This window comes from Parambassis ranga, chromosome 2, assembly GCF_900634625.1.
Source record: "Parambassis ranga chromosome 2, fParRan2.1, whole genome shotgun sequence".
NCBI classification, from domain to species: Eukaryota; Metazoa; Chordata; class Actinopteri; family Ambassidae; genus Parambassis; species Parambassis ranga.
The window spans coordinates 26,920,109-26,944,518 of record NC_041023.1 but is presented as its reverse complement, the minus strand read 5'-3'; the positions used below and the strand labels follow the sequence as shown (position 1 = coordinate 26,944,518).

The 24,410-nt window shown below is 41.2% G+C and overlaps 1 protein-coding gene across 6 annotated transcripts in view; it reads left to right on the top strand.

Annotated features, from left to right (window-relative positions):
* tmtc1 (transmembrane O-mannosyltransferase targeting cadherins 1) overlaps positions 1–23,902 on the top strand; it is a 91,883-nt gene extending 67,981 nt beyond the window's left edge. The window contains exons 9-21 of one of the 6 annotated variants that reach the window (XR_003670210.1): positions 6,775–6,942; positions 8,392–8,505; positions 12,888–13,031; positions 15,748–15,856; positions 16,063–16,165; positions 16,398–16,533; positions 16,671–16,815; positions 16,924–17,061; positions 18,854–18,976; positions 21,078–21,308; positions 21,502–21,589; positions 21,689–21,766; positions 22,613–22,639. Coding sequence is in view for 1 of the 6 variants with exons in the window: in XM_028399639.1 (XP_028255440.1) it covers positions 6,775–6,942; positions 8,392–8,505; positions 12,888–13,031; positions 15,748–15,856; positions 16,063–16,165; positions 16,398–16,533; positions 16,671–16,815; positions 16,924–17,061; positions 18,854–18,976; positions 21,689–21,766; positions 22,613–22,738 (1,384 nt within the window). In the remaining 5 variants the exon portion in view is untranslated. Of the gene's footprint in view, positions 1–6,774; positions 6,943–8,391; positions 8,506–12,887; positions 13,032–15,747; positions 15,857–16,062; positions 16,166–16,397; positions 16,534–16,670; positions 16,816–16,923; positions 17,062–18,853; positions 18,977–21,077; positions 21,767–22,612 lie in introns of all 6 variants that reach the window. The other 5 variants (XR_003670209.1, XR_003670207.1, XR_003670206.1 and 2 more) reach the window with 5 other exon arrangements.
* The last annotated feature ends 508 nt before the right edge of the window (positions 23,903–24,410 follow it).

Sequence of the window (24,410 nt, the reverse complement as noted above, 5' to 3'; positions counted from 1 at the left end):
CCATCATTCCCACTGTCCTCTCTCCTCATAAAACTAACATCCCGCATCATTTCATCATTATCAGGATATTAATGGTTCTTCCATGTGCGTAAATGGACACCATATAAAGCATAGCAACACCGAATATGTCTTTCCTTCAGTCCTTAATACACTCAGACTCATTCTTTTAATCTTTATTTGCATAGCACAGGTTAGTGCCCAGTCACAGAATACTAACAAGCCATTAATAAAATAGTAATGTGACTATAAATTTTAATCACTGCATGCTGTTATCCTCTAAAGTTTTTTTCCAACTTCGCTTCCATAGTTAGCTAATCATTAAGGTTTAGTGATGCATGAAATGTGTTAAAGTTCCCCATGATTCATGAGATCCTCAGAGGCTGTGGGTGACCTTGATGAAGCGTAGAGGCCCCATGAGGTGCACATATACACACACAGTGAATCCACCCTCCGAGCAGGAGTCTTTGGATAGAAGCAGCTGCCTTCAGGGGGTAGAGCTCAGAGAAATCCCCTGACTAGATCTCCCTCACGCTCACTTAACATACTGCATGGCTAATTGCAGCGTAACTGTCAGACGATGCTTCTGCTTCTCCCTGAGCTCAGTTCAAACACCAGCTCTCTCCTCTGACTCCTTCTTTTCTCCTCAGCTCTGAGAGGGCCAAGGGCCTCATGCTCCTACATTTACAGCTTTTTCCCCAGATGGTTACTGGATGGGAGGCCTGATTAGCAGGGATGTGTGTAATGTACTGATACATGCACTGTAAATACAGTTATGACATCTTAACTGCTGTGACTATTTTACACTTTATAAAATGGAAGGGAGCCCACACTGCAGTATGCGCTTTGTTTAATATCACATCATCACTTTAAATGTCTGACGCGGTTTTGCTGCTTAAAATGTCCTTTATGTCATGAAATAATATTTACAGTACCAGAAGCTTCAGAAGCTTGAAGTGATGCAAGTGGACTTGTAGAATTTCCGTGAAGATGTTTCGCTGCTCCTCTGAACAGCTTCATCAGTTCTTACTGTTCGGTGGGGAAACAGGCTTTTATGTGTTGGGTGGATCTGTGAAGGACTCTCATCACAATGGCTCTAATTGTCCCATTACCTGTGTTCTTTGACCTGACTGTGACTTTGAAGCTCAGGTGCGTCTAATGACTGGCTAACAACTGTGTCTCTGTTCTGATGGCCTCCAGCTCTTATGCTCCAGTGGGTGGTGTGAATCAAAGAGCAGATACTGGTCAGTGTGAGTGGGTTTCCTGTACAAGTCCACGTGTCCACAAATATTTACAGTATTTACCTAAACCTAACCAAGCACTTTTAATGTCTAAACCTAGCCAACCTAGTGCAGTTAACAGATTTTTTATGCAACATTAGCTTTCCTGCTAACCTCTCCTCTTAAATGACTATTGACGCTCTATTTACAGCAGTGAAAACTGTGAGATCCAACATCTGCAAACCAACCAATACAAGTTCATATTGGAATTGCCCAGAATCATACAGAAACAGCACATGCGCTTTCTTGAGCCACAAACACTCACCAGGGAAAAATTCAATGCTAACGACAGGGCTTAGATCTTATTAGCTGCTGAGCTGCAATATATCAAAGTGCTTGTAAAGCTAATGTAAATGTCACTGTTGTCAATTAGATGCTGTTGTTCCCCTGACTCTTGAGCATCACTAACGACACACTCTCTGCCTAGTAGTTGCAGCACTAATTCTCCACAGTGGAACACCAGCATTCTGACCGGCATGCAGCTGCTGTCATTCAGATACAGACATGGCCACACCCCTCAGAGACTAACATACTTTATTCCAGTCAGTTTGACTAGAACTGATAATAATGTTGTTTAACACATTGAAGCCAGGCAAACTGATTTCCTGCTACTGTTAGGAAAAAAAACATTTACTATTAAAATAATACAAAGTTATGAAAAAAACAACAAGAATGCAGAAATGATCACTCTCAGTTTTTGACTGAAGTTTGAGACACGTCTCCTGAGGAATCCTCGCTCCTCCTCCTTTGGTGAATCTCTCAAGCTCCTCCACATGGTCTCTGGATGGGCTTAGACCCTGGCATGAACCCCAGTCTTTAGTACACTCCACAGATTATTAATTCGATTTTAGTTGGGGTTTTGTGCAGGCCAGTCAATACCGTACTCTTTGCTTTCCTGGAGGTAGCTCTTAACTAGAAGAGAGGTATGCTTCAGGTCATGTTGGAAAAGAAAAGAAAACAAAATCTGTTACTCATTGATCATTAAGGCTTTTTCAAGTGAAATACTATGGTGACAATGTTTGTTAAAATGTATTTCCTCTCTCTAACAAAACATGGTAAAAATTTGAAAAGGTTGACATTTTTATTGGTGGCCTACTCCAACTGTAATTAAGGTTTTGTTCTAATGCACAAATTAACACATCACACCTCCACACAGCTTTGGACAGCCCTGCCAGAGTGCCACTTTGCTGGGTTTGGGAGTAGAGCAGTAGGGAACACTTTACCCTGTAATTCTGTGGACTACATGCACATGACAGAGTGGCAGAGACACTGATGTAACCTGGTTGCTATGCATTTACTGTGCCTGCTTTCATACTGCTGGCTGGGGGTACACAACAATCAACAAAAATTTAAAAAAAAAATACAAAAAGAGGGCAGTAACTTTAAATTATTACAGTCACAAGCGGGGTGTGTTCAGAACAGCATTACTGGTCCTTGACCTTGCTGTTGGCTCTCTGTGGTGACATATGAGCATCGGCAGCATGCCGCTCTGGCTCATCAGCCCCAAAGACAGCAGATAAAGAGGGAACTCTGCAGTGTAAAGGAAATCATTTAGCTGCAAAAACAACACACCACATCGCAGAGGAAATGTTTCACTGGAGGCAGAACCACACTTCACGGCTGACTGCTGTCACGCTTCAATGAAAGGGGGCTGGCTGCTCACTCACCAGTTACACTCACCTCCATAACACACACACACAAGTTTTCTTTAAATCCAACACATCTGCTGACTAGTCTGTATTGACAGAAGACTCCCAGTTGTCTCCCGGTGTCTTGTAGAGTCCAGGCCTCAGTGTGTCTGAGCTGTTTTGGCTGCAGGACTGAAGGACAGACTAATGTTTTGGCTTGGTTCTTCTTCATTGACTCGCTAGAACACCTTGCTCTGTTGCTTTCTGGTTAGCATGCTAATATCATTCTTCATTTTTAAATCATTTTTTCTTTCATGCCTTTCAGCTTTATTGTATAACACATATTACTAATTGCTCCTTCAACCCATTTAAACCAAAATGTTTTCATCCAGAGGATCTAGTAGAGTATACCCACAAACACAGAACAAGCATGTTCCCATTCAATATGTGCATGTACTTGACTTATGTATGTAAATGAGAGCATTTTACTAACCTTTAGTGTGTGTGTGTGTTCAAGCTGGGATCTGGGATCTTTTTATAAGAGAAATAATGACTGGATAATCTAATTTTCTGCTATGTTGATTCACAGGCTGCTGGGTTCAGTGTCACACCATCAGCACACACACACATTTACACACAGCACTTCTTCATTCTATTCTGTGGGTGTATATCAGCCACTGTGGTGTATATGTGTAGACACTTTACAGTAGTTGCTGTATGTGTTCTCTGTGCTGTTTAAAGTCTGTCTGTCGTTCTCACAGAGAAGCATTCATTTATCTGCTAGGGCTGTCGCTTTAGTCTTTATTTAATTCCCAATCTAGCTTAGGAAACTTCACTAAAGAATCTTATACTTCAAACAGGAAAAACACTAAACATACAACTCCTGATCACGATCAAGCTCAGAGGAATAGTTCTTTGTAATATAAGGAATGGGAGGAATTTTACCATCTGCAGCTTATATCCATTCATGCTTCTGGGTCAAGACACAGAGCAGAGTTTTATTCACAAATTCAACTAGGACCTTTATATCTGCATTAGATTGACACCGTATGTCAGCCAAAGCCCATGAGTATTGCAGGATTTAGAGCCATATATCAATGTAAAGAATGTAAGTGCATGGAATGCATACAACAAGTCATAAAACTACTTGGTTAGATGTTGATTAATATTTATGTTTCATTCAATAGCTTCAAGCAGGACAGCTTGACTTGTTAGAGTTCCCTGAAGATTCAATTCAATTCAGTTTTATTTGTATAGCACCTTTTACAATCAACATAGTCTCTATGTGCTTTACAGAAATCCAGAACCTGAACCCCCAAGCAAGCAGACAGTGGCAAGGAAAAACTCGCTTTTAACAAGAAGAAACCTTAAGCAGGACCCGGCTCATAGGGAGAACTTTCTAAAGCGATGTAATGTATTTGTCTTTTAGCTGATATGTTGTTCAAGTTAATTATACCAGCAAAACATCGAAACGGTTATAGACAGGTGTTTGTTTTGTTTTGTTTTAAGAAGGTTCTGCCTACACATTTCCTCAGAACAGAATTACAAACTTCTAGGATTATTGCATTAGCGCTGACACCCCATGATCTGAGAATACAAACCTGCAAATGAGCAACACCCCTACAGGGAGCGACCAACGGCTGCACCCACTGTTTGTCCAACACATATGACAGGACCCACTGTGAGAAGCATAGGGAGAGGGAGGTCTTTGACTGGACTACCTGCCAAAGTAGGGATGGAGTTAAAAGAGAAAACTGAAAGTGATTGGCAACTGTTCATTTTTGTCTCTCGAGGTTAGCGTCTGATCTACATGGTTTTATCTCTGTTCGTTTCTGCTGTTTCCCTCCCAGTGCTTTCGTATGCTCTCTGAAGTATCACATCAAATTCAGCACATTGTGTCATCCTCACAGGAGGAGGCCTTTTTCTTTTCTTTTCAACAAGAAACAAAGACACATTTGTCAAACAAAGTATGCTTCATAAGGCTGACCATTTGTCTCAGTGTGACAACACTGGAGAGTACATCCTCCTTAGCAATGCTTTTCAGTGTTCTTCTTTTTATCTTAATTTCTCTTCAGTTTATTTTAATCAGTCTGGTTAAATTAAACCAAATTACCCTAATTTTATTTCCAGGACCATTGGAATCAGGCTCAAGACTTTCATTTTTATTTTATTTTTTCAACTTTGGACTAACTTTGCTATGCAAAAATAACTAGGCACGTCATGGTAGATGATGGTGGAGATCTGTCATATAATAAACATGTGTGTATATATATATATATATATATATATATCCCTTTAATTCCAGTCATTGTATATATATATATATATATATATATATACACACACACATGTGAAGGCCTGCAAAAGAGCTCTGAACTATGAACTCATGCAGCTGATAAACTGTGACCTTCTGAGATGAAGGTTTGTCATTAATCACTCCATGTTAGGGATCACTTATAAGAGGTGCAGGCCCCTCTTAGAGCACAGAGGCTAATGATAAATGGTGAAATATGCAAATTGTCACATGTGGCAGCACCTGTTGGCCAATCAACACACAAGCCATGCAGTGTACTTGGTGTTCTTCACCATAGCAACCCGTAACTTGCATGTACCAACATGGTTTGTCATAATCCTTAACATTCCTTTAGTCTCATTTGAGTTTCAAGTGAAACTACTGTTCGAGCTGTTACTTTCAAAATCCATAAATATTGGTCAACAACTGCCTTCTGAATAATGTGTCTCTATTTTTTGCCAACATTTCGACATTCATCACTTACACCGGGTTTGGGGGGTGCGGACACAAGCGCAGGACAGCAGGCAGGTAAATATAAAACAAAGTCTTTATTAAATCCGGGAAGCTTCTACAAGCAAACAGGCGAAGGTCAAAAGTCTTCGGCTCACTACCGGCGGAAAAACAAGAACTAAGGGTTTCTTCAGAGGATTCACAAAAACTAGTACAAGGTCTCAAGACAAAAACTAAGAAACAAAACCCACCAGGCTCAGGTTGTGCTTTCCAGCCACATGAGAACAAGGTGGCAAGGTGGCAAGGTAACAAGGCAAACTTACAGACTCGGTTACACACAAGGATACGTACAAGACGACCAGACAAGAACAAAGGGAAGCACAGGACTTAAGTAGACAAGAGGAAAACAAGACACAGGTGAGACACGTTAGGGCGGGGCAGGCAATCCTAAAGGAGGGAAAACACTAGGAAGTCAAACTCACAGGAACACATGGGGAAACACAAACACAGGACTTTCAAAGTAAAACAGGAAGCACAAGACAAGGACCACAAGATACAAGAACTAAACAAAACCCCAGAGAACAAAACACAAGCCCTACAGAATGACAAAATCTGAACATAGGATAACATAAAACCCAAAACAAGGAAGACAAAACCAAGGAGAACACAGGATCATGACATACACAGTAACAGAAGAAAGGGTCAGTTCAAGTATTTTTGAAAAAAGTAGGAGAAATGACGTTATAAAATGGATTGGTGTTTTTTAATTTAGGTGCCCACATTGCTATTGCGTGGCCATGACCCGGATCATGTTAGGATCCAGCTCTGCATTCATTTTCAGGCCTCTCACATGGTTTTCTGTTAGAGGATTCGCCATCCCTCATGTTCATCTAAACAACCAAAAAAGAAGTCTTCAGACATTACCCATTCATATTGTACCTTTTTGTATAATGTCCATTTTGTGTGGAACATTTCATTCGTTGTGAGTGCAGACTCACTTTTCTTACCCAGTGCTTATGTACTCAGCAATACCACCTGTAAGTGAGATCTGATAGAGGACTTGTCCAAACAAATTAATTAGATAAACTGCTGATATCTTCTCTCCTTCTTTCCTTCCCTTTCCCAGTATGGGTTACTGCATCCTGGTGGCTCATGGCCTGGGTCGGCTGTGTTCTGTGGTGGGCCGTTGGGGCACCACGGTACTGAGTGTCTCAATGCTCCTGCTGCTGCTGCTCTTCTCCTGGAAAACCGTCCAACAGAACAATGTCTGGCTCTCCCGGGAGGCCCTGTTCCGGTAAGCATGCAAGTAAAGATCCATAAAACTGGCATCATCATTACACTTTTTGTTTTTGTGCTTTTCCAATCTGGCACATTTCCCAAGAAAATCTGGCAAATGAGCACACAATAAGTGCTCTTATGTGCCCATTAAAACTCCATCTATACCTCTTATGTGGTTTCTATACTTTAATGACAGCAGCCTGCTCACTTTGCAGTGGGTATAAATCAGCATGAAGCACCATTACAGCAAACAAGTGCAATTTAAAAACGATGAGATGGATGACATTAAAAAACTTAAAAAAAAAAAACAACTTGGACTCAACAGGCTCAGCTGCAAAAGCTACAAGGACTAATTATGTGTGTACAAAATGAAATGCTCCCTTTTCATTTATTACCTGGAGCTGGTCTGTCTCAGTTTAGAATTTATTAGGTTTTATTTTTATTTTACTCTTACTACTTTACCTTATTTTATATTTCTAACCTGTTTTTTTGAGTATACATGGAGCACCTGGAATGAAAGCAATTTCCCCCTGGGATCAATAAAGTATTTCTGATTCTGATTCTGATTCACCGTATACCAATGTTGTAAAAGTTGTTCATTTTGACAAGTCTGATGCTTTCTTCATCTATATCTGTGATGAAGTTAATTTTAATCTCTCAGTGAATACAGCCTTTTATATTGATTGAGTTGTGTCAGAGCTTTAGGCTCACCATGATTTGATGCTGAGAAAGCTCCGCTTTTCTCTGACGGTCCACCATGTTTTCTGTCTCATACTGCTGTTGGAGACGTTGTGGAAACCCCTTTACACAGTCGCACAGTGGAGAAAAGTGGTTTAAATGTTGAGTATTCAGAAAACATGAAAACACCAACACTGTGTCCTCAGAAATGATGCTGACAGCCAGGCATGCTGTCCAAAGACTAAGATTCTCCACTCTGTGCCTTATGGCCTTTCTACACTGCGATTTTTAGCGATTCTTATAAGACCATATGCGACATGAAGTTTTGTCACGTTTTGTCATCCACATTTGTTTGCTCAATTTTCTTGAAAACTGCTAAAAGCTCATTTTGGCCTACAAGCCCCAAGTGTTCCCTTTATTATGACACCAAACGTATTCAAATAAACCTTGTGGTTGCTGAGATATATTAATTTTGGGCATGCCTTGTTCAAGCTGGGGCCTTAAAAATAGGCTTGGGTTGGAAAGGGTTAAAGGGAATAATGCATTAACTTAAAACATAGGGTCACATACATGCATTTCAAATAAGGCACTTACCTGGATGGGATTTAAATGACAGCAAGAATGTGTTAGGAAACTAGAATATGTTCACCCTACTGTCCCTGAAGACGTAAATCCAGTCTGTCAGGGACTAAGACTTCCTTTCGACAGAAATGTGTTTTCTAACTGATTTAGCTGTGATGTTTGCACGAACAGACCTCATGACTCTTCCCCTCCGTCCTTGTTCCAGCTCCGGTATCCAGACTCTGCCTCACAATGCCAAAGTCCACTACAACTTCGCCAACTTCCTGAAAGACAGCGGTCGGCACCAGGAGGCCATTCACCACTACGCCACTGCCCTCAGGTCTGAGCTGCTCGAGTTTATTTCAATACGTTAATTTCTGTTCCTTTTTAAACAGACCGACCAACAGGTGGGCATCAAATACATGGTAAAAAAAAAAAAGAAAGGACTAATGGCCATCACAGATAGATACTGTTTTCTGTTCATAAATAGGGCCATTTCTAAATTAAAAATCCTACTGTTTTATCACAAATATTCTATTCCACTTATCTGATCTGAACATTTTTTAAATGATTTTTTCTACAGCTGATGTGCAGAGTAGAATGGAAACTTGCTTTGTAGAGGCTGAAGAAATGCACACAGTTTCATAGTTTTCACTATTGGTAATTGGAGCATGGAAAATATTACACATACTGATTCAACTATTTCTGTCTTTGTTAGTGTTATGCTGCAAAAAGATGCGTTTGAGTTTTCCCATGGCCATGTTTGTGCTGTTTCCACAGCGGTGCAGGACTTCACATTGCAATGAACCAATGAACCCACACTGACTTAGCATGTTATAAGTGGGGAAAACGGTGTGAAAGTAAATGGAAGGACAGTCACAGTGTATATAAAGTGACTAAAGTAAAAGCACTGTGACAGTGTTGCATCACTCTTGCAGTAGATCATAAAATGCTGTCATCACATATTCTTGCGTATGTGTTATATTAAGATAAGGTTTGCATACACTAAAGAGCTGCATGTCACTATTTATCTACATTAAATGTCCTCTGTCACACAGCAGCAATGCTGTTGGAGGCGTGTATGCAAATGTGCCATTGGAGTTCTAATGCAAATGAATATGACACATGAACTTTTATGCTGATTTACTTTGACATGCAGTGCTATAAAACATTCTGTGAGCTCTTAATGCAAATGCAATGCAGAGCATCAAGTTTAATATGTTGTAATATTGGGACAGGGAGATTTATGCAAATCAATTAGGGAGTTTGGCATTGTAAGGATTCAGTTTTCATATTTAAGTGTAGAGTGCATGATGGATAGAGTAGTTCACTTTAATGGATGAGGTCATCGTTACCTCATCCTTCTAGCTTTTATGTGATGAGAGTTTGGCCTTTAGTGTACAGCAGAATTTTATTCGCAACTCCAAGACAGCAGAACACATCCATGTCCTTGGGCATACTGACTTCCCATGAAGGACCATGGCTATAAAAATAGATGAGATGTATTTTTGACATGTGTTTGGTATGCACAGTATGCTCAAGGTCAGTGCATCTTTATTTCATGGTACCTTTAAGAAAAGCACGCACCATTGGCTGGCTTTTTATCCAGCACTGTGCTTAGAGTGCATCCTGTTTATTTTTAGTGTTTGGCTCCTGGGGGAGTTGAAACACACAGCATTCAAGGAACACACAGAACTCTTATTGTCAAGTAATTATAGTGGGCAAATTGTGTTTTCTCACTGGATTAAAGTGTAATTAAACTAGTGCTGTGTCAGAGGAATGTGCTCACATACATTTATTCTCACAGATGCCCCAGGGTGCACGCTCTCATGCATTTAATGGCCTTGTTTCAGCAGAGCTTCAGTCTTTCCCCCAGGCAGTGCCAACCAAACCTCCTCAAAGCTAAGGGAAACAGTGTCATCAATCACATATACACACACACAGGCTGCATTAATGGAAGAGAATGTCCATTATTTGTCCCCATCCACTCCCCTGTCCTCTTCACCTCCTTGTCTTCATTTACTTTATCTCAGATGTCCTGCTCACACAGTTGAAGCAGGCAGTTCCTGCACGTACCAGGATGCACTGCACATCGACAAGGAAACCGAAACCTGATTAACAAAACACTATGAACATAATGTGGCTTGTTCAGTTTTAGCCGTCATTGGTTAGCCAAACATAATGTTATTGACTCAGTAGTCATATTGAGGTTAGCCTAAGCAATTGGTTGTAGCTGCTGTATATGTGGATACTTTTTAACAGTGGAAGTATCTTCATCATCACTCTCTGAATTCCTCCCTTCATCTATTCATTCCTCCCTGCCCTCTCCCTCCTCTCCACCTGTCCTTCTCCTCCTCTCCCTTTTTTGCTGCCAGTATGTGGGAGCTTTAGCACCACAGCGAACTGCTAATCCTGGTTGCCACACTGCCAAACCAAGAGCGGAGAGCCTCTGCAGCTTTCATGCATTTCCAAACCCACATACCAGCTCATAATAACCCCAAACCCACCGGGCCACTCACTCTCACTTTAATTAACCAGCCTTCCCTTCCTTCTCTGCTCCTTTTTCCCACTGGAAGGCGGGCAGTGGGACAGAGGTTCCTTTGAATTCTTCACATTTCAAATTCCTAATCTTTACTCTTGTTGTTCTCGTGATGCTGGCATCTCTTTAGTAGAATGAACTATGGTTGAATCTTCACACTTTCTATTTTTATTTGATGTGTGGATTGATTTTCAGTTTGATGGCAGCAGGACAGTTGAGAGAGAAGAGTTTCCATATATGAAATTCAGCAATATGCATGCATATGAGCATCCAATGACACTTGTGCATATGAGAAAACGTGCAATCCAACAAGAGGTGTACATGCTTAAGTGGGTAAACGTATATTACACACATCTTGTGTGCATGAAGGACTGACTCATCTTAGTGGAAGTGTGTGCATAAGTGACCAGGCTGTATTTGTTTGTTTGAAGTTTAGAGAGTTTGATCCTACAACAGACAGATTGTTTACATGTACAAATGTAGAAAATTCAAGTCCATTGTTACCCTCCAAAGGAGTGGTCTATCACCAATTATTACTCCAAAAACAAGTCATGTAACAGGCTGCAAGGTTACAAAGGAACCCAGGTTCTCTCGCACTTTGACATTGAAAACACTGAACAATAATAAATAAGAAGCCTGATCTTGGGAGAGAGAATGACAATGCACTCCAGTCTGTGAACCTATCACATCTGTAAAACATGGAGGTGGTAGTATCATGTTTTTGGGCCTGTTTTGCTGCATCTGAACCAGGACAACTTGCCAGCATTGATGGAACAATGAATATTGAATTACAGCAGTGAATTTAACAAGAACATGTTGGACATCTGTCTGTGAGCTCAAGAGGGAGTGGGTCATGCAGCAAGACCTGAAGAACAACCACACAATGATTTCTGAAATGATTAAGTCAAAGCTATGATTTTGTTCCGACTGAAATATTGTGGAAGCAGTTCAATGTGAGGAACCCACCCCCTGTGAAACGCCACGCCTGAACTAGAGAAAGAGCACTGCAGCACACACTCTCATCCTGCCCCAGGCTTCCTGACAGGCTTGTGCCACCATTATGGACACTAACTATAACAGTGTATTTCAATGACTCCACGGTCTTTTGTAGCAGTGATGGAGAGCAGCAGTAAATGTCAGCAGAGCTGCTGGCTGCAGCTTCCACGCTCACTGCTGATTTATCTGCACCATTTGCTCTGAAGATAATCCTTATCACTGTGACAAGCCACTTAGTCCAATCAAGATCATGTTCTGGTATGCTTCCCTCTGGAAGTGCGTAGCTATTAGCAGCTCCTCGGATGAGAATGGTGTGACAGTGTTTTTCAGTAGCAGAGCAGAAAAACACACCAGTTTTATGTCAAGATGATTCATTTATTAATAATGAATGAAAATGACTGCTTCAATACTGCTTAAGCCCTTAATGTGATTTATTATCAAAAGGGCCACTGACTTAATTGGATATAAAGGTCAGATTAGCCTGAAAAGATGCTTTGTTTTCTTTCCTCATCATTTAAGATCTCAGCCAGGGGTTTTGACCACGTAGAATCTGAGAACTTTTGAAGCATTTATATCTCAGACATTTTTTTTTTAAGCCACGATGCCTGTGTTATCAGCAGACTTTCTGGGAACCAAATATTGTGCTGTGTGAGAGCTTGTGGTCTTTGCCCAGGAACACCTCCCCAGGGAGGCATTTAGGGGGCATTCGCAACAAATGCCTGAGCCACCTCAGCTGGCTCCTCTTTATGTTGAGTAGCAGCAGCTTTAAAGCTCCAAGCTCCTCTCGAGTGACCGAGCTCCCTCACCCAAAGGAGCCCAGCCATCCCATGAGTTAAGGAAATTCATTTTAGTCGAGAGAGGTCTCCTTCCCACAGTTTGGCTCATGAGTAGACAAACAATAATTATGGCACTGATAACTGACAATAGGCTGATCAATTTTTAATTAATCTTTTAAGAATGAATCCATGTTGTGATTTTTACATGGAATAATCAAAGCATTTGTGGCCTGACTGAAATTAAATCTTAATGGAATGAATGAATGAAATTTTAGATAATGCTCTAAATGACAACTGATACCAAATATATGTGTAGATAATAATTTGCAAGTTGTCAAAGAGTTTAATTTGCATGCTTATACAAAATATCCACCATAATAACTCCACCCTTCTCTTGTCCTCTGCTCTCAGGTTATACCCCCGTCATGCCAGCGCCATGAACAATCTGGGCACTCTCACTCGCAGTCCGGAGGAGGCCGAGCGCTATTACAGGCAGGCACTGGACATCAACCCTCAGCACAACCGAGCTCTCTTCAACCTGGGAAACCTCCTCAAGTAAGACACACACACATACACACACACTGTGTGACAGGCTGTTTCAGAGCAGATGTACAATGATGACACCCGCCTTTGATCACACAGCACAAAAGCCCAACAGAAGCTGGAGACACTCATCACAGCTGCTCAAAGTTCTGATGTCATTTAAAACTTTTGGAAACTCCTGCTAGAATTGGCAGTGATCCTCACAGCAGGAGGTTGTCTCAGTGTTCCAGCAGCTGGAAAAATATCTCTGCTAGCAAAAATACAGATGTGTTGTCTGTGTGTTCAGACTCTGTTAGGTCAGAGCAGATTAGAGGATGCATTGTACTGATACTGACACAACACCAATGTTCCAGTTTGTAATTACGCACAGATTATGCTGCTGTGTATAAGGAAACTGAAGCAGAAAAAGGAATGCTGCAGGATTTTACTAAATCAGCAATTAAAACCACATCAGCTCAGTGTAGGTGGCCTCATCAGCAACAAATCACGCAGGATTTATGTCCTCAGGGTAGATTATCTGCCTCAGTCGGGGTTATTTTTTACAGCCACAGGCCTTGTAACCCTGTCACTACTATACACATCTACACATTGACATGTCAGCGTTGCTTACCGCTCTTTGCTGAGTAGAGAAAACATGTCATTAGGATGAGTTTAATGAGATGTGCTGCAGAAACACAACCATATAAGCAACCCACAACACAAACAGGAACTCACAGCACACTTCTACTGTATTAAGATCAAGATTAAGATTTACTTTATTAATCCCAGTGGGGAAATTAAGTTGTAGTAGCAGCATATGCTACTCTATGCTGTATGCTACTTGTGTTGCAAGTACTGGGTTTGCTGTATTTGAGGGCATATGTGATGTGTTTTCTATTTATAAGTGTCACTCAAAACAATGAAGGAGATTTCAACCCCAACCTCCCCCCAAGTGTTAATCCAGTCCAAATGCAGTTTAGGTTAACTTTCATTATGATTATCTGGAGTGAGTCAGAGGTCTGAAAGAAACCTAATTAAAATCCGCCTCAAACCAAATACACCTGAGGATAATGACCTCCATCCAAAATGTGGTCATCCCAAACAAAGAGATGCAGAGAGCAGCAGTACATGTCATAGACAGACCTGGCTTTATTCAGGTCAAGTCTTGTTTACTATTATGCATGTGAAGGAAAGTGAAAAATGTCTGCACCTCCCTGAATATCAATCCTACAAATGAAGACCCCACCACATATATTTCCATTGTGGCTTTCTGTCAGGTGTGTGATTAAACTGGAGTTTGTTACACACAGTTTTCAGTCCAAGCAATGCACCACCATTAAACTTTAATGACCATGATTCATTGCATTAATGATGCCTGACCTTGAGGCTCAGACTGTCACTGTGGACACAGACAGAATTAAGAGATGTCGACGCACAGCCTCGCTGCTCAAATGGAAATGAATGGTCGGCTGTACATGTAGTGGCATTAGTCATACTGGAGGCAGACTGAGGTGTAATGACTCGCCACGCTCACTAAATGAAAGTCGTCAATTACCCCGACTACTGACACCACCACTGTAACCTGACAAGCTCTGTATACAGTTTTTTTTGTTTGTTTATTTTGCGGTCAAACAGCGTGAACCACCCCCAGCTCTGCTGCCTTTAATAGAAAATGACATCAATAATAGAAGCTAGAATGAAGTACATTATTACGGCTCAGCTCCATTACCATCTCTTTTATCACTTCAGCTGTGAAACAAACAGACCAAGTGAACCATCGATCCACTGCTAAGTCCATGACAGCTCAGTGTGTGTGTTTCTGGTTTGTTTTGTTTGTGGACATGAAGAAATGATCCGTGTAAAACAGTTGGATAATCGCATTAGAGGTATCAGTATGATAACATGGTGACAGTGGCGACAATTACAAAGTGAATGTTGCTACTTAGGGTGCTAGGGATGTTATTGTAATTGTGATGGTGATTTTAATGGTGCTAATGATGAAATGATGATGTAATAGCCATAAATAAACAACAAAACAATAAAAAGACAACAAAAATAAACAATAAAAGTATCAAAATGATGATGGTGATGATAATGATAACAGTATTGATCAGTAGTGATTATCATCAAATAGTAATAGGTCCAGTAGCAAGAATGAGAAAAGTAGTGATCATAATGACAAGTTGACAACGCAAAAAAACATTTTCAGAAGAAAATGCATTTGATTGCTGCACAATGAAGGATTTGCTCTGAGCAGCCCTTAGATACTTCTAAGTATTCTAAGGTCATTCTTCTATACTTCTAGCTGGTCACAGAAACAACCAATCAGAGCAGGGCAAAAAACACCAATCAGACCAGGTCATATAAACAAGCACTCAGAAAGGGCTGAGAAACAACCAATGAGAGTGGGCATTGCTAATAACCAAATCAGTGCAGAGCAAAGAAACAACCAATCAGAATGGGTCTTACTAACAACCAATCAGAGCAGGCCATAGAAAAAAACAGTAGATAATAGTATAAGTAAGGTAATACACCGGGATACGAATCCTGAGCTAACCATGAACACTCGCTTGCAAGACTTGAGCCTTACAAATAAACATGTCTTTTTCATAATATGGCATGGCTTGTTTTACTTTCAGTGTAGTAAAGGTGACAATATTAATGGTTTGGTGATCTAATCATGGTGATTATTGCTAATATCTCTGATACTGATAATGATCTCATAGGTGACAGTGACACTGTGTTACAGGTCTCAGGGGAAGGAGAAAGAGGCTGAGGCTCTGCTGAAGGACTCCATACACTTCGGTTCCCATTTTGCTGATGCTTACTCCAGCTTGGCTTCACTCTATGCTGAACAGGTGACACATCCAGAATATACACCAACTTTGTCTCTTACTGTATGAACCCCGTTCTACTAACTGGAGGCCTGTTAGGATTCGCCCTTTGTTGTATGTTGCAGATGCAACAGCTAACACAGTAATCACACTGTACACTCTAGCCTGTAATCCAGCTAACCTTGATCATCTCATCATCGTTATTCTTCCTTTCATCTGTTCTCCCACAGAAACGCTTTGCTGAGGCCAATGAAGTGTATCTAAAGGGCATAGAGAACTGTCCGGACAGCTCTGACCTACACAACAACTACGGAGTGTTCCTGGTGGATACAGGTCAGTTTAATCTATCAGTTTTCTAGACAAAGAAAATGGCTTTCCTTTCATGTATTATATATATTTCATTAAGTGCACATTACTGAACCTTCTTAGGATTAGTCATCCATCTTTGCTTTGAAGACTGGGTTCTAGCAGAATTCATCTCTTTACCTGAACTTTCTATAATGGATCACATAAAAAGATAACAGATGTGCATTAACCCTTCATTTCTTACCCTTCTCTCCTATAGGGGAAGGGGAGCTGGCAGCAGCCCATTACCAGCAAGCAGTACGACTCAAACCAGCACATTATGTTGCCATGGTGAACCTGGGACGTCTGCTCCGATCATCCAATGAGAACAAAGAAGCTGAGTCGTGGTACAAGAGGTAAAAAAATAGCATTAGCATTAGGCTTACTTTAGTGCAGAAGGGGCACTGTATTTGCTTAATTGAATGCATGCAGAATAAAAACACTGGAAGACCAGTGAAAAGCCTGCCTCCTGACCTTTGACCTTTGCCTGCAGGGCGCTGCAGGTTACGAGGAAGGTGGACATCCTGACCCCGCTCGGAGCATTGTACTACAACACGGGCCGCTACGAGGAGGCCCTGCAGGTGTACAGAGAGGCTGTGGCCCTGCAGCCGGACAGCACTGACATCTGGCTGGCACTGGTGAGCACACACACACACACATATACACACTTCTGGAATCATGACATGCCAGGACACCTAGATGTGTGTAGAAAAACCCTGGAAAGTATGTTCTTGTTTGTATGACAGGCTCAGGTTTTAGCCATGGCCGGCCGCCCCATGGAAGCAGAGAAGATGACCCTGGACATCATATCCAGAGAGGGCAGCTGCATCGAGTGTTACCGCCTCCTGTCTGCCATCTACAGCAAGCGTGGCAACTACTCAGAGGTGTGTGTATCTCTAAGATTTGGTGCCAGTTTCTGGGAGGTAAAATATCGCACAGAAGGTTCAGATGATCACAGTGGATAATGATGAACTCTCAGCAGCAGATGCCTTCCACTCCAGCAGTTACCGCGGAAACAAATCACCTCCACTTTACATCAGAGCACTGGCCATTTGCTAGCAGGCAGCTGCCACTCATCTGCCTGCTCTGTTCTATCAGTACCATCAGCACTTGTGCTTATCTGGCTTTCACGTTCCTTGTGACCCAGTTTCATTGAAGATATATAAATGCTGTGGCATGATAACAAACCATCATGCATTGTAAAACCAGCTGAACTGCTTTCATGGCATAAAGAGGAGCTACTTAATGCCACAAAGAAAAGAAATGGAACCATACCGATTGAATGGACACTAAGAGTTACTGAGAATAGAATAGAATAGAATAGAATAGAATAGAATAGAATGCCTTTTATTGTCACTATAGAACAGAATATACTTTATTAATCCCTTTGGGAAGGTCCCTCTGGGAAATTTGGGGAAATTTGTATACACAAGTACAATGAGATTAAAGCCGTCAACCTGTTTCAGTGCAAAGAAGCAATGTATAAAAAGAGATGAAAGTGATTAAAAAATGAATATTAAAAAGATATTAAGAAAAATATTTACAATATAAACACAGAAGTTAGTGCACAGTCCTGAGAATATAAATATGGTCTATATACAGTATTCAAGTATGGAAAAAAAATATTGCGCATGTTATATGTTGTAAATTTAAATATATTGCACATGTTGTATATTGTCCATATACTGTGCACCTTTTAACCCTCTGAATCCCTCAAAAATGATGAAAAATAGCTGCCAAATTACAGCATTCATCACATTTGATATGAATTTAAATATCCTGGTCATGAGAGACATGGCTCTGTTAATAAAGCTTCTGAGCTTAGAAAAAATATTTGTCATCCTTGGAATTAGGAAGCCATATTTCAGTAACTTCAAAATTAAATTCATGCATAAAAATCCATGATTTCTTTACCTGAATTACACCATCCTCACTGGGAGAAGTCATAAAATCAGGAATGATCAGATGATTCCAATGGTACCTGAATGCAACATATGTACAATACATATGAAAGAAGAACCAAATGTTTGAAATGTTTGATCAAACCCAATAAATTGCCAGCTAAGCTTTAACCACGATTCTGTAAAATAATACATTCTGCACTCAGTGCAACTAGGAAGCCATGATTCTAAAAAGTCAGAAAAGTGTTGACTGATCTGCATGATTTCTACTGTTGATGTTAAAATAGGTTGAAATCTATAAGATTTTTTTCCATTATTGACAGTCACTTGGAAATTTGTTGTACATTCGGATTATAGTTCCTCCTCCTTTAGCTGCAAGGAGGGATACATGTTCAAAGTGACTGAAGCGATGACACTGGTCAGTGTTCAGAGGGTTAACACAGTCTTTGTTAACAGACATGTTTGCAAGTTGCTGTGTAATTCTTCTGTTCTTTTCTCTGCTGTCTGTCAGTAAATGATCAGGCTCTTCTTTCTGTCTGCTTCTGTCTCTGCTGTAAATCCTCTTCCTTCCTCCACACTTCCACTTCTCCTCCTGGTTAAATGCAGCTGGTAAAGAAGATGCTTTTTTAAAGATCCTGCTGTGAACTCTGCTCTAAACCAGTAATAACTGTGGACAGAAACTACACAGCAAGACTCTCACAGCAAGACACTCGGCTGCTCAACTGCAGTACAAGTGTGTATGCACTAACCATGTTTGTGTCTGTGTCTGTGTCAGGCTCTAGATGCTCTGGACAGGGCCCTGCAGCAGAATCCCCGTGATCTGACAGTGAGAGCTGAGCTGTATTTCTCCAAAGGAAACCAGCTCAGAGAGATGAACCAGCTGGACCGAGCCTTCGAGGTACTGCTCTCTCTTATTGGCACCTTTTCTTCCTGTAAGCGATATAGATTTCCTTTACAGTACTGTTAGTAAACATGGCAGCTAGCAAAATGACATGCATTGCTCATGTCAAAGTGTGTTGAATGATAACTCTGTGCCACAATCATTTGTGGGTAATAACAGGCAGGGACTAATTACATATTTTTTAATAGTAGTAGTAGTTCAGTCAGTAAAATGTCCTGGAAAATAACTTGGACTCTTTTAGTTAGGAGCTGAAGTGGTGTTAGAATGGCAGGGTGACACATATCAGCATCAAAACAGTCAGGATCCCCACAAAGCTAAAGGCTTTTGAAAGCACCACAATCAGTATGTGCCAGTAAAAACAGCATCAACGTTTGTAGTGTTGATCACATCCTTTCAAGATATCAGTGCACATTTTAGAGTAGATTTCACATACAGGAACATTAGTCCATAAAAAACATGATGTCACCCATGTGACACTGCCAGTCAGTCAAACTATTGATTCAGACCCTCCACACTTAGCTTCAACATCTGGCTTTTACGTTGTGTGGGGGAAAAAGCTTGAACTACATGGAGAAGACATTTGTAGATCATGGCCCTGTTAGTATTGTTGAAACTGCACTGAAAACTTTCAGCTGCAATTCTGTGACATTTTTAATGCTAGTGTGGGACAGTTCTTTATGTTCGGGTGAAAGAATTAACAGTGAAACTCCGCAAAGTTGTGATAAAATCCATTGCAGTGTTCCAACAGCCATTAAAACCAAGGAGTCCGGTGTGTGTCATTACACTTTATGTGCTGCTGCTTTCAGTGATTACTGGAAATGTTTTAAAAACAGGGGTTGCAGTGTGTTTTAATCTCTAGCACTGATGTAAGTGGTTAAATTGGTCCACACAGTTATCTTACCTGTCTTTTTAAGGCCCCGTTCACACTGGAGAAAGTCATTCCAGCTAGAGTAGGATTGAGCCCAGACAGCCTTTAAGCTGGATGCATTCAGACCTATTTTCAAATCTGGCTAGCACACAGTTGTGTCCGCACTCAATCCGGCTTCATCCAGCGTGTTTGCTGTTCTCCAAACCACTAGGTAGCGCCTCGTAATATGGCTATTAATGTGGCAAGCCGGATTCGCTAGCCACATTTGCGTTCACACCTGAGCCACATTTGAGCCAATCCTGCTAGATCCACCTCTCGAGGGTGGATCTAGCCGGCTTGAAATCAAACTGGATTCAGCTGGATTGGAGGTGTTCACACTGGGGAAAAAAATGTGGCTTAAGCAGGATTTGGCCGCATCCAGATCAATCCAGATGTGTTTTTTTCCGAGAGTGAACACCTCCAATCCGGCTGAATCCAGTTTGATTTCAAGCCGGCTAGATCTAGTGGCTAGTGGCTAGATCCACCTCTCGAGGGTGGATCTAGCCACGGACACAACTGTGTGCTAGCCAGATTTGAAAATAGGTCTGAACGCATCCAGCTTAAAGGCTGTCTGGGCTCAATCCTACTCTAGCTGGAATGACTTTCTCCAGTGTGAACGGGGCCTTAAAGTGTCCGATGTCTCTGCTGATTTTGTTTCTGGTCCTGAAACACCCCTGTGGACACGTACCATTACGGTACCTCGTTGGTGTACCTTTGTGTAGCTCTATGTGTATGCAGAGTGAAAGATTATTGTAGTGTAACCAATGCTGAGATTTCACACTTATGCAGTCCCACCAGTATGTCACTCAATAGTGTTGACCTTTTGCTTAGCAAAACTGTCCCGAGTTGGAACACTACAAGCATGAAGTTGAAATAATGTAGCAGAAAAAAAATACAAAGAACAAATAGAGATCCTCTGTCTGTTTTTTTCATCCTCAGCTTCAGAGATTTCGAGGAGCTATTGAGATATTGAGTTCTTTAAAAAAATAATCCTCCCTGAACTAAACACAAAGTATCAGCCCACACTGAGCTCTTTTCAGCTTTCAGTTATGGATGCCAGCTGCAGTCAAAGCAGTTGGAAGCAAAAGGAAAAAAATGACAGAAAATCAATAAAACAAAAAGCATAACCACAGAAGAGCCTTTTACAGACTCGCATCATTAGTACAATAACTGTCAGTCTCCGCTTCCCAGCCTTCACTGTCACCCTGGGAGATACCATCCACTCTCTGAATAACTCGTCCTAGACCGATGACTCAGATTGAATCTGCAGAGGAAGTTCCTGGATGGCTCTCCTCCTGCACAGGAAGCTTTGATTGACTTCCCGAGAAGAAGGAGAGAAAGTAAACAAAGCCACATCAGAGACTATGAGGACACGGTTGGAAACACTGACGGAGCGGAAACGAGACGGGAAGAACCACAGAGGTCATCTCGGGTCACTGCAGCTTTAAAGAGGGCTATGTTTGTGCAGGGAAACGACCTTATTAGTTGTTACAGATAATGTTGTTATTATGCTGAAATGATCAGAAGCAGGACAACAAACCAAGGCGAACAGTCCCACAAAGTGTTTGAAGTGTGATTTTATTGTGGGTTTTTTATGTCTGTTTTTTGTCTCTAGTGTGCCAGCACAAAGTCTGCACTCATATCTGCAGAGAAGAAACAAACGAAATGAGAACAGTGCTGCTCATCTGATTGAGCTGTTTGAAGTATCACATGATGAAAATTCTATCCAGTATATTTAATGTCTGATTGCAATCATGCATGGCCTAAGTGTTCACATCTGCTCACTGCCTGTCTCCTGTTAGAGCTACAAGCTGGCTGTTGAACTCAAACCTGACCAATCACAGGCCTGGATGAACATGGGAGGGATTCAGCACATCAAGGTAGAGCACAACACTGTCCAACCATCAAACCTGTCAAACACGTAAGATCATCCTGCTCCTCAACCAATCAGAGAGTAGAGGACTGGTCAGACGATGAAGAATAAATGGGTTCACGTGATTAAAAAATAAACAACTAATTCTATTCTGCCTTCAATCTGAACTAACCAGTTAGCATCCATTAGCAGCTAATGCACAGGCAAAGTGCACTCTGATATATAATCCACATTAACCAAAACTAAAATAACACTATGCTTTTTTGTCCAGCAGCAGGTGTAATTATTTTAACCTTTAAGCTCCATTGACTCCCTTTCATTGATGATTATGATGAGTGCCCTCTAGGTGAATATCAGCTTCAGTACACTGGGCTGAATAGGAAGTTAATAGGCTCTCCACAGAGCAGCTCTGCTAACCCTACAGGCCAATCGGCTGCAGCTCCCAGAATTCTTAACTTTAGCTGGATTTGTCAACGACTGAGTAAATAATTAAGGCAAATCTAGAAGCTGTATAATTTAATGATCTGACCTTAAACCAGTCTACACTTTCCATACAAATGAACTCATGAAAAAAAAGAGATTTCTCTTACACATTCTGATCAGCTATATATTAGCTTACATTAAAATTCCATGGGTATCCATACATCTGTGACTTATGGTCAGCCATTGACAGCTAGAATCTGCATTTCAAAAGGTATGAATAAATCAAATGATTGATTTAAAAAAATTAAAGTCATCCAGTCAAACATTTACCTATATATGAATAAGATTAGAGCCTTATTTATCCCACATTCTAAAGCAAAATGTTATACTTGCTTATAGTTGTTCATAAAGCATGTCATTGTGTGTGCAGGGAGACTACGCTGCTGCCAGGATGTACTATCAGAGGGCCCTGCTTCTGAGCCCTGGGTCCAAACTTCTGAAAGAAAACTTGGCCAAGCTGGACCGGCTAGAGAGAAGACTTACAGGGGGGGCGTAGATGGCCGCAGTCCCAGTGACTCTGCAACATCCTGGGCTTGGGTCAGGGGAGCACGGCGCTGCCCGGCCATGTGGAGCTCAGACACCAGCTGCCAGGGTGCTGGATGAAAAAGTCTGCCTGTGTGAGAGTGGAGGAGGAGGAGGAGGAGGAGGAGGAGGAGTGAAGGTCTGCCAGGTGTGATGTGGTCAGAGACACTGATTCAGCTGCAGCCTGTATTAGGGACAAAAGAAAGACTGGTTAAAGACCACTGGAAGCTCCGAGCATTGCCCTGTCTGCATCAGCTTTACATTATCATGCACATCTGCTTCAGACATTTGTGTTTGATTTAATTATGTAGACTTATATGAAGTCGTTTCCTTTATGGCACTTAATCACAGATTCTACTTCAGTCCTCTGCTCTGCCTTTGAGAATTATTCATGTATTTACATTAGTGCAGTGAAGCTGTGTGTGGAAACTGATTGTGAAGAGGCCGAGCGTTACTTTTTGGACTTTCGGAGCAGAGTGTGTGTAACAGAACAGCAGGGACACTGGACGACAGGGTGCTGAGGGGCTACAGCATCCCCTACTGGCCAGTCTTTAAAACACAACTGTTATTTAAAATACTGTTAAAATGAATACAAAAACCATGAATGTTGTTCAGCATTTAATTTATCATTATATCGGTTGTCCTCCCAGCATCCCTGAATAACAGAGATCCATAGCTCCTGGGACTTTTTACATCTAATGATCAACATGAGCCAGCTCTACTTACTAAAGAAGACTTATATACTACATAACTGACCCTTGAGTTTAAATTATATTAGGGGAACAAGGGAACAAGATTAATTTTAATCCCACATTGTGGGAGTTTATCAGTGAGTACAACATAAGACAGCTGCTGCTTGAGACGCTAAACCATGTTCAGACCTCTATCCAGTAGAAACAACCTGATGTCACCAACCTTTCTGCAAGTGTCTGCTCCTGTGCAGAATGTAAACGTGTGGCTCCATGCATACTGTAACCTCTGACGGTTGCTGTTTGGTTGCTTGTTGTGGTTTTGCTGACAGTAATGTTGAATGTGAATGAATAATTTGTTGTGGAATGACAATGGGATGAAAATGAAGTGACTTGTGCAAGGACCAACTTGTACCAAGAAAATAAAATATATGTTTTATTAAAACGGAGTCAGCATGTATCTTTCACTCAATATTACATTATTTACAGTGGCACCGTTATTATGACCAGAAAGCAGGTAGCATATTCTGCGTCAATGGCGCTCTAAATAATTAATAATTTTATCATTAATAAACAAATAATTCATGCTGCCAAAATGTTCAATAAGATGTGCTAGTAGCCGACATTTTTTTATACAGCCTAATGTATTAGCTGCACCCTCGCCAGGTTAGCCAGGAAGAACTCAAGTCAGATTAGGTGCCCATTGCTGTAGGAAAGGACCAGGCAGAACTCTACCAAACCGGTAACTGTACTAAGTACAGTATACAAAAGCTGTGTCTCAGTCTGGGTGTGTCCTTCAAAGACACACAGGTCTCACAAATGTTTGGTATTCCCTGTAATTGCCTTTATACTTTTTTGTAGAATCTTTGGACAGCCTGGTGGCCTGTGGATAGAAACTGTTTTAGTCTGGTAGTCCACAATCACTTCCACCTTGTTACAACACCACTGACAGTTGAA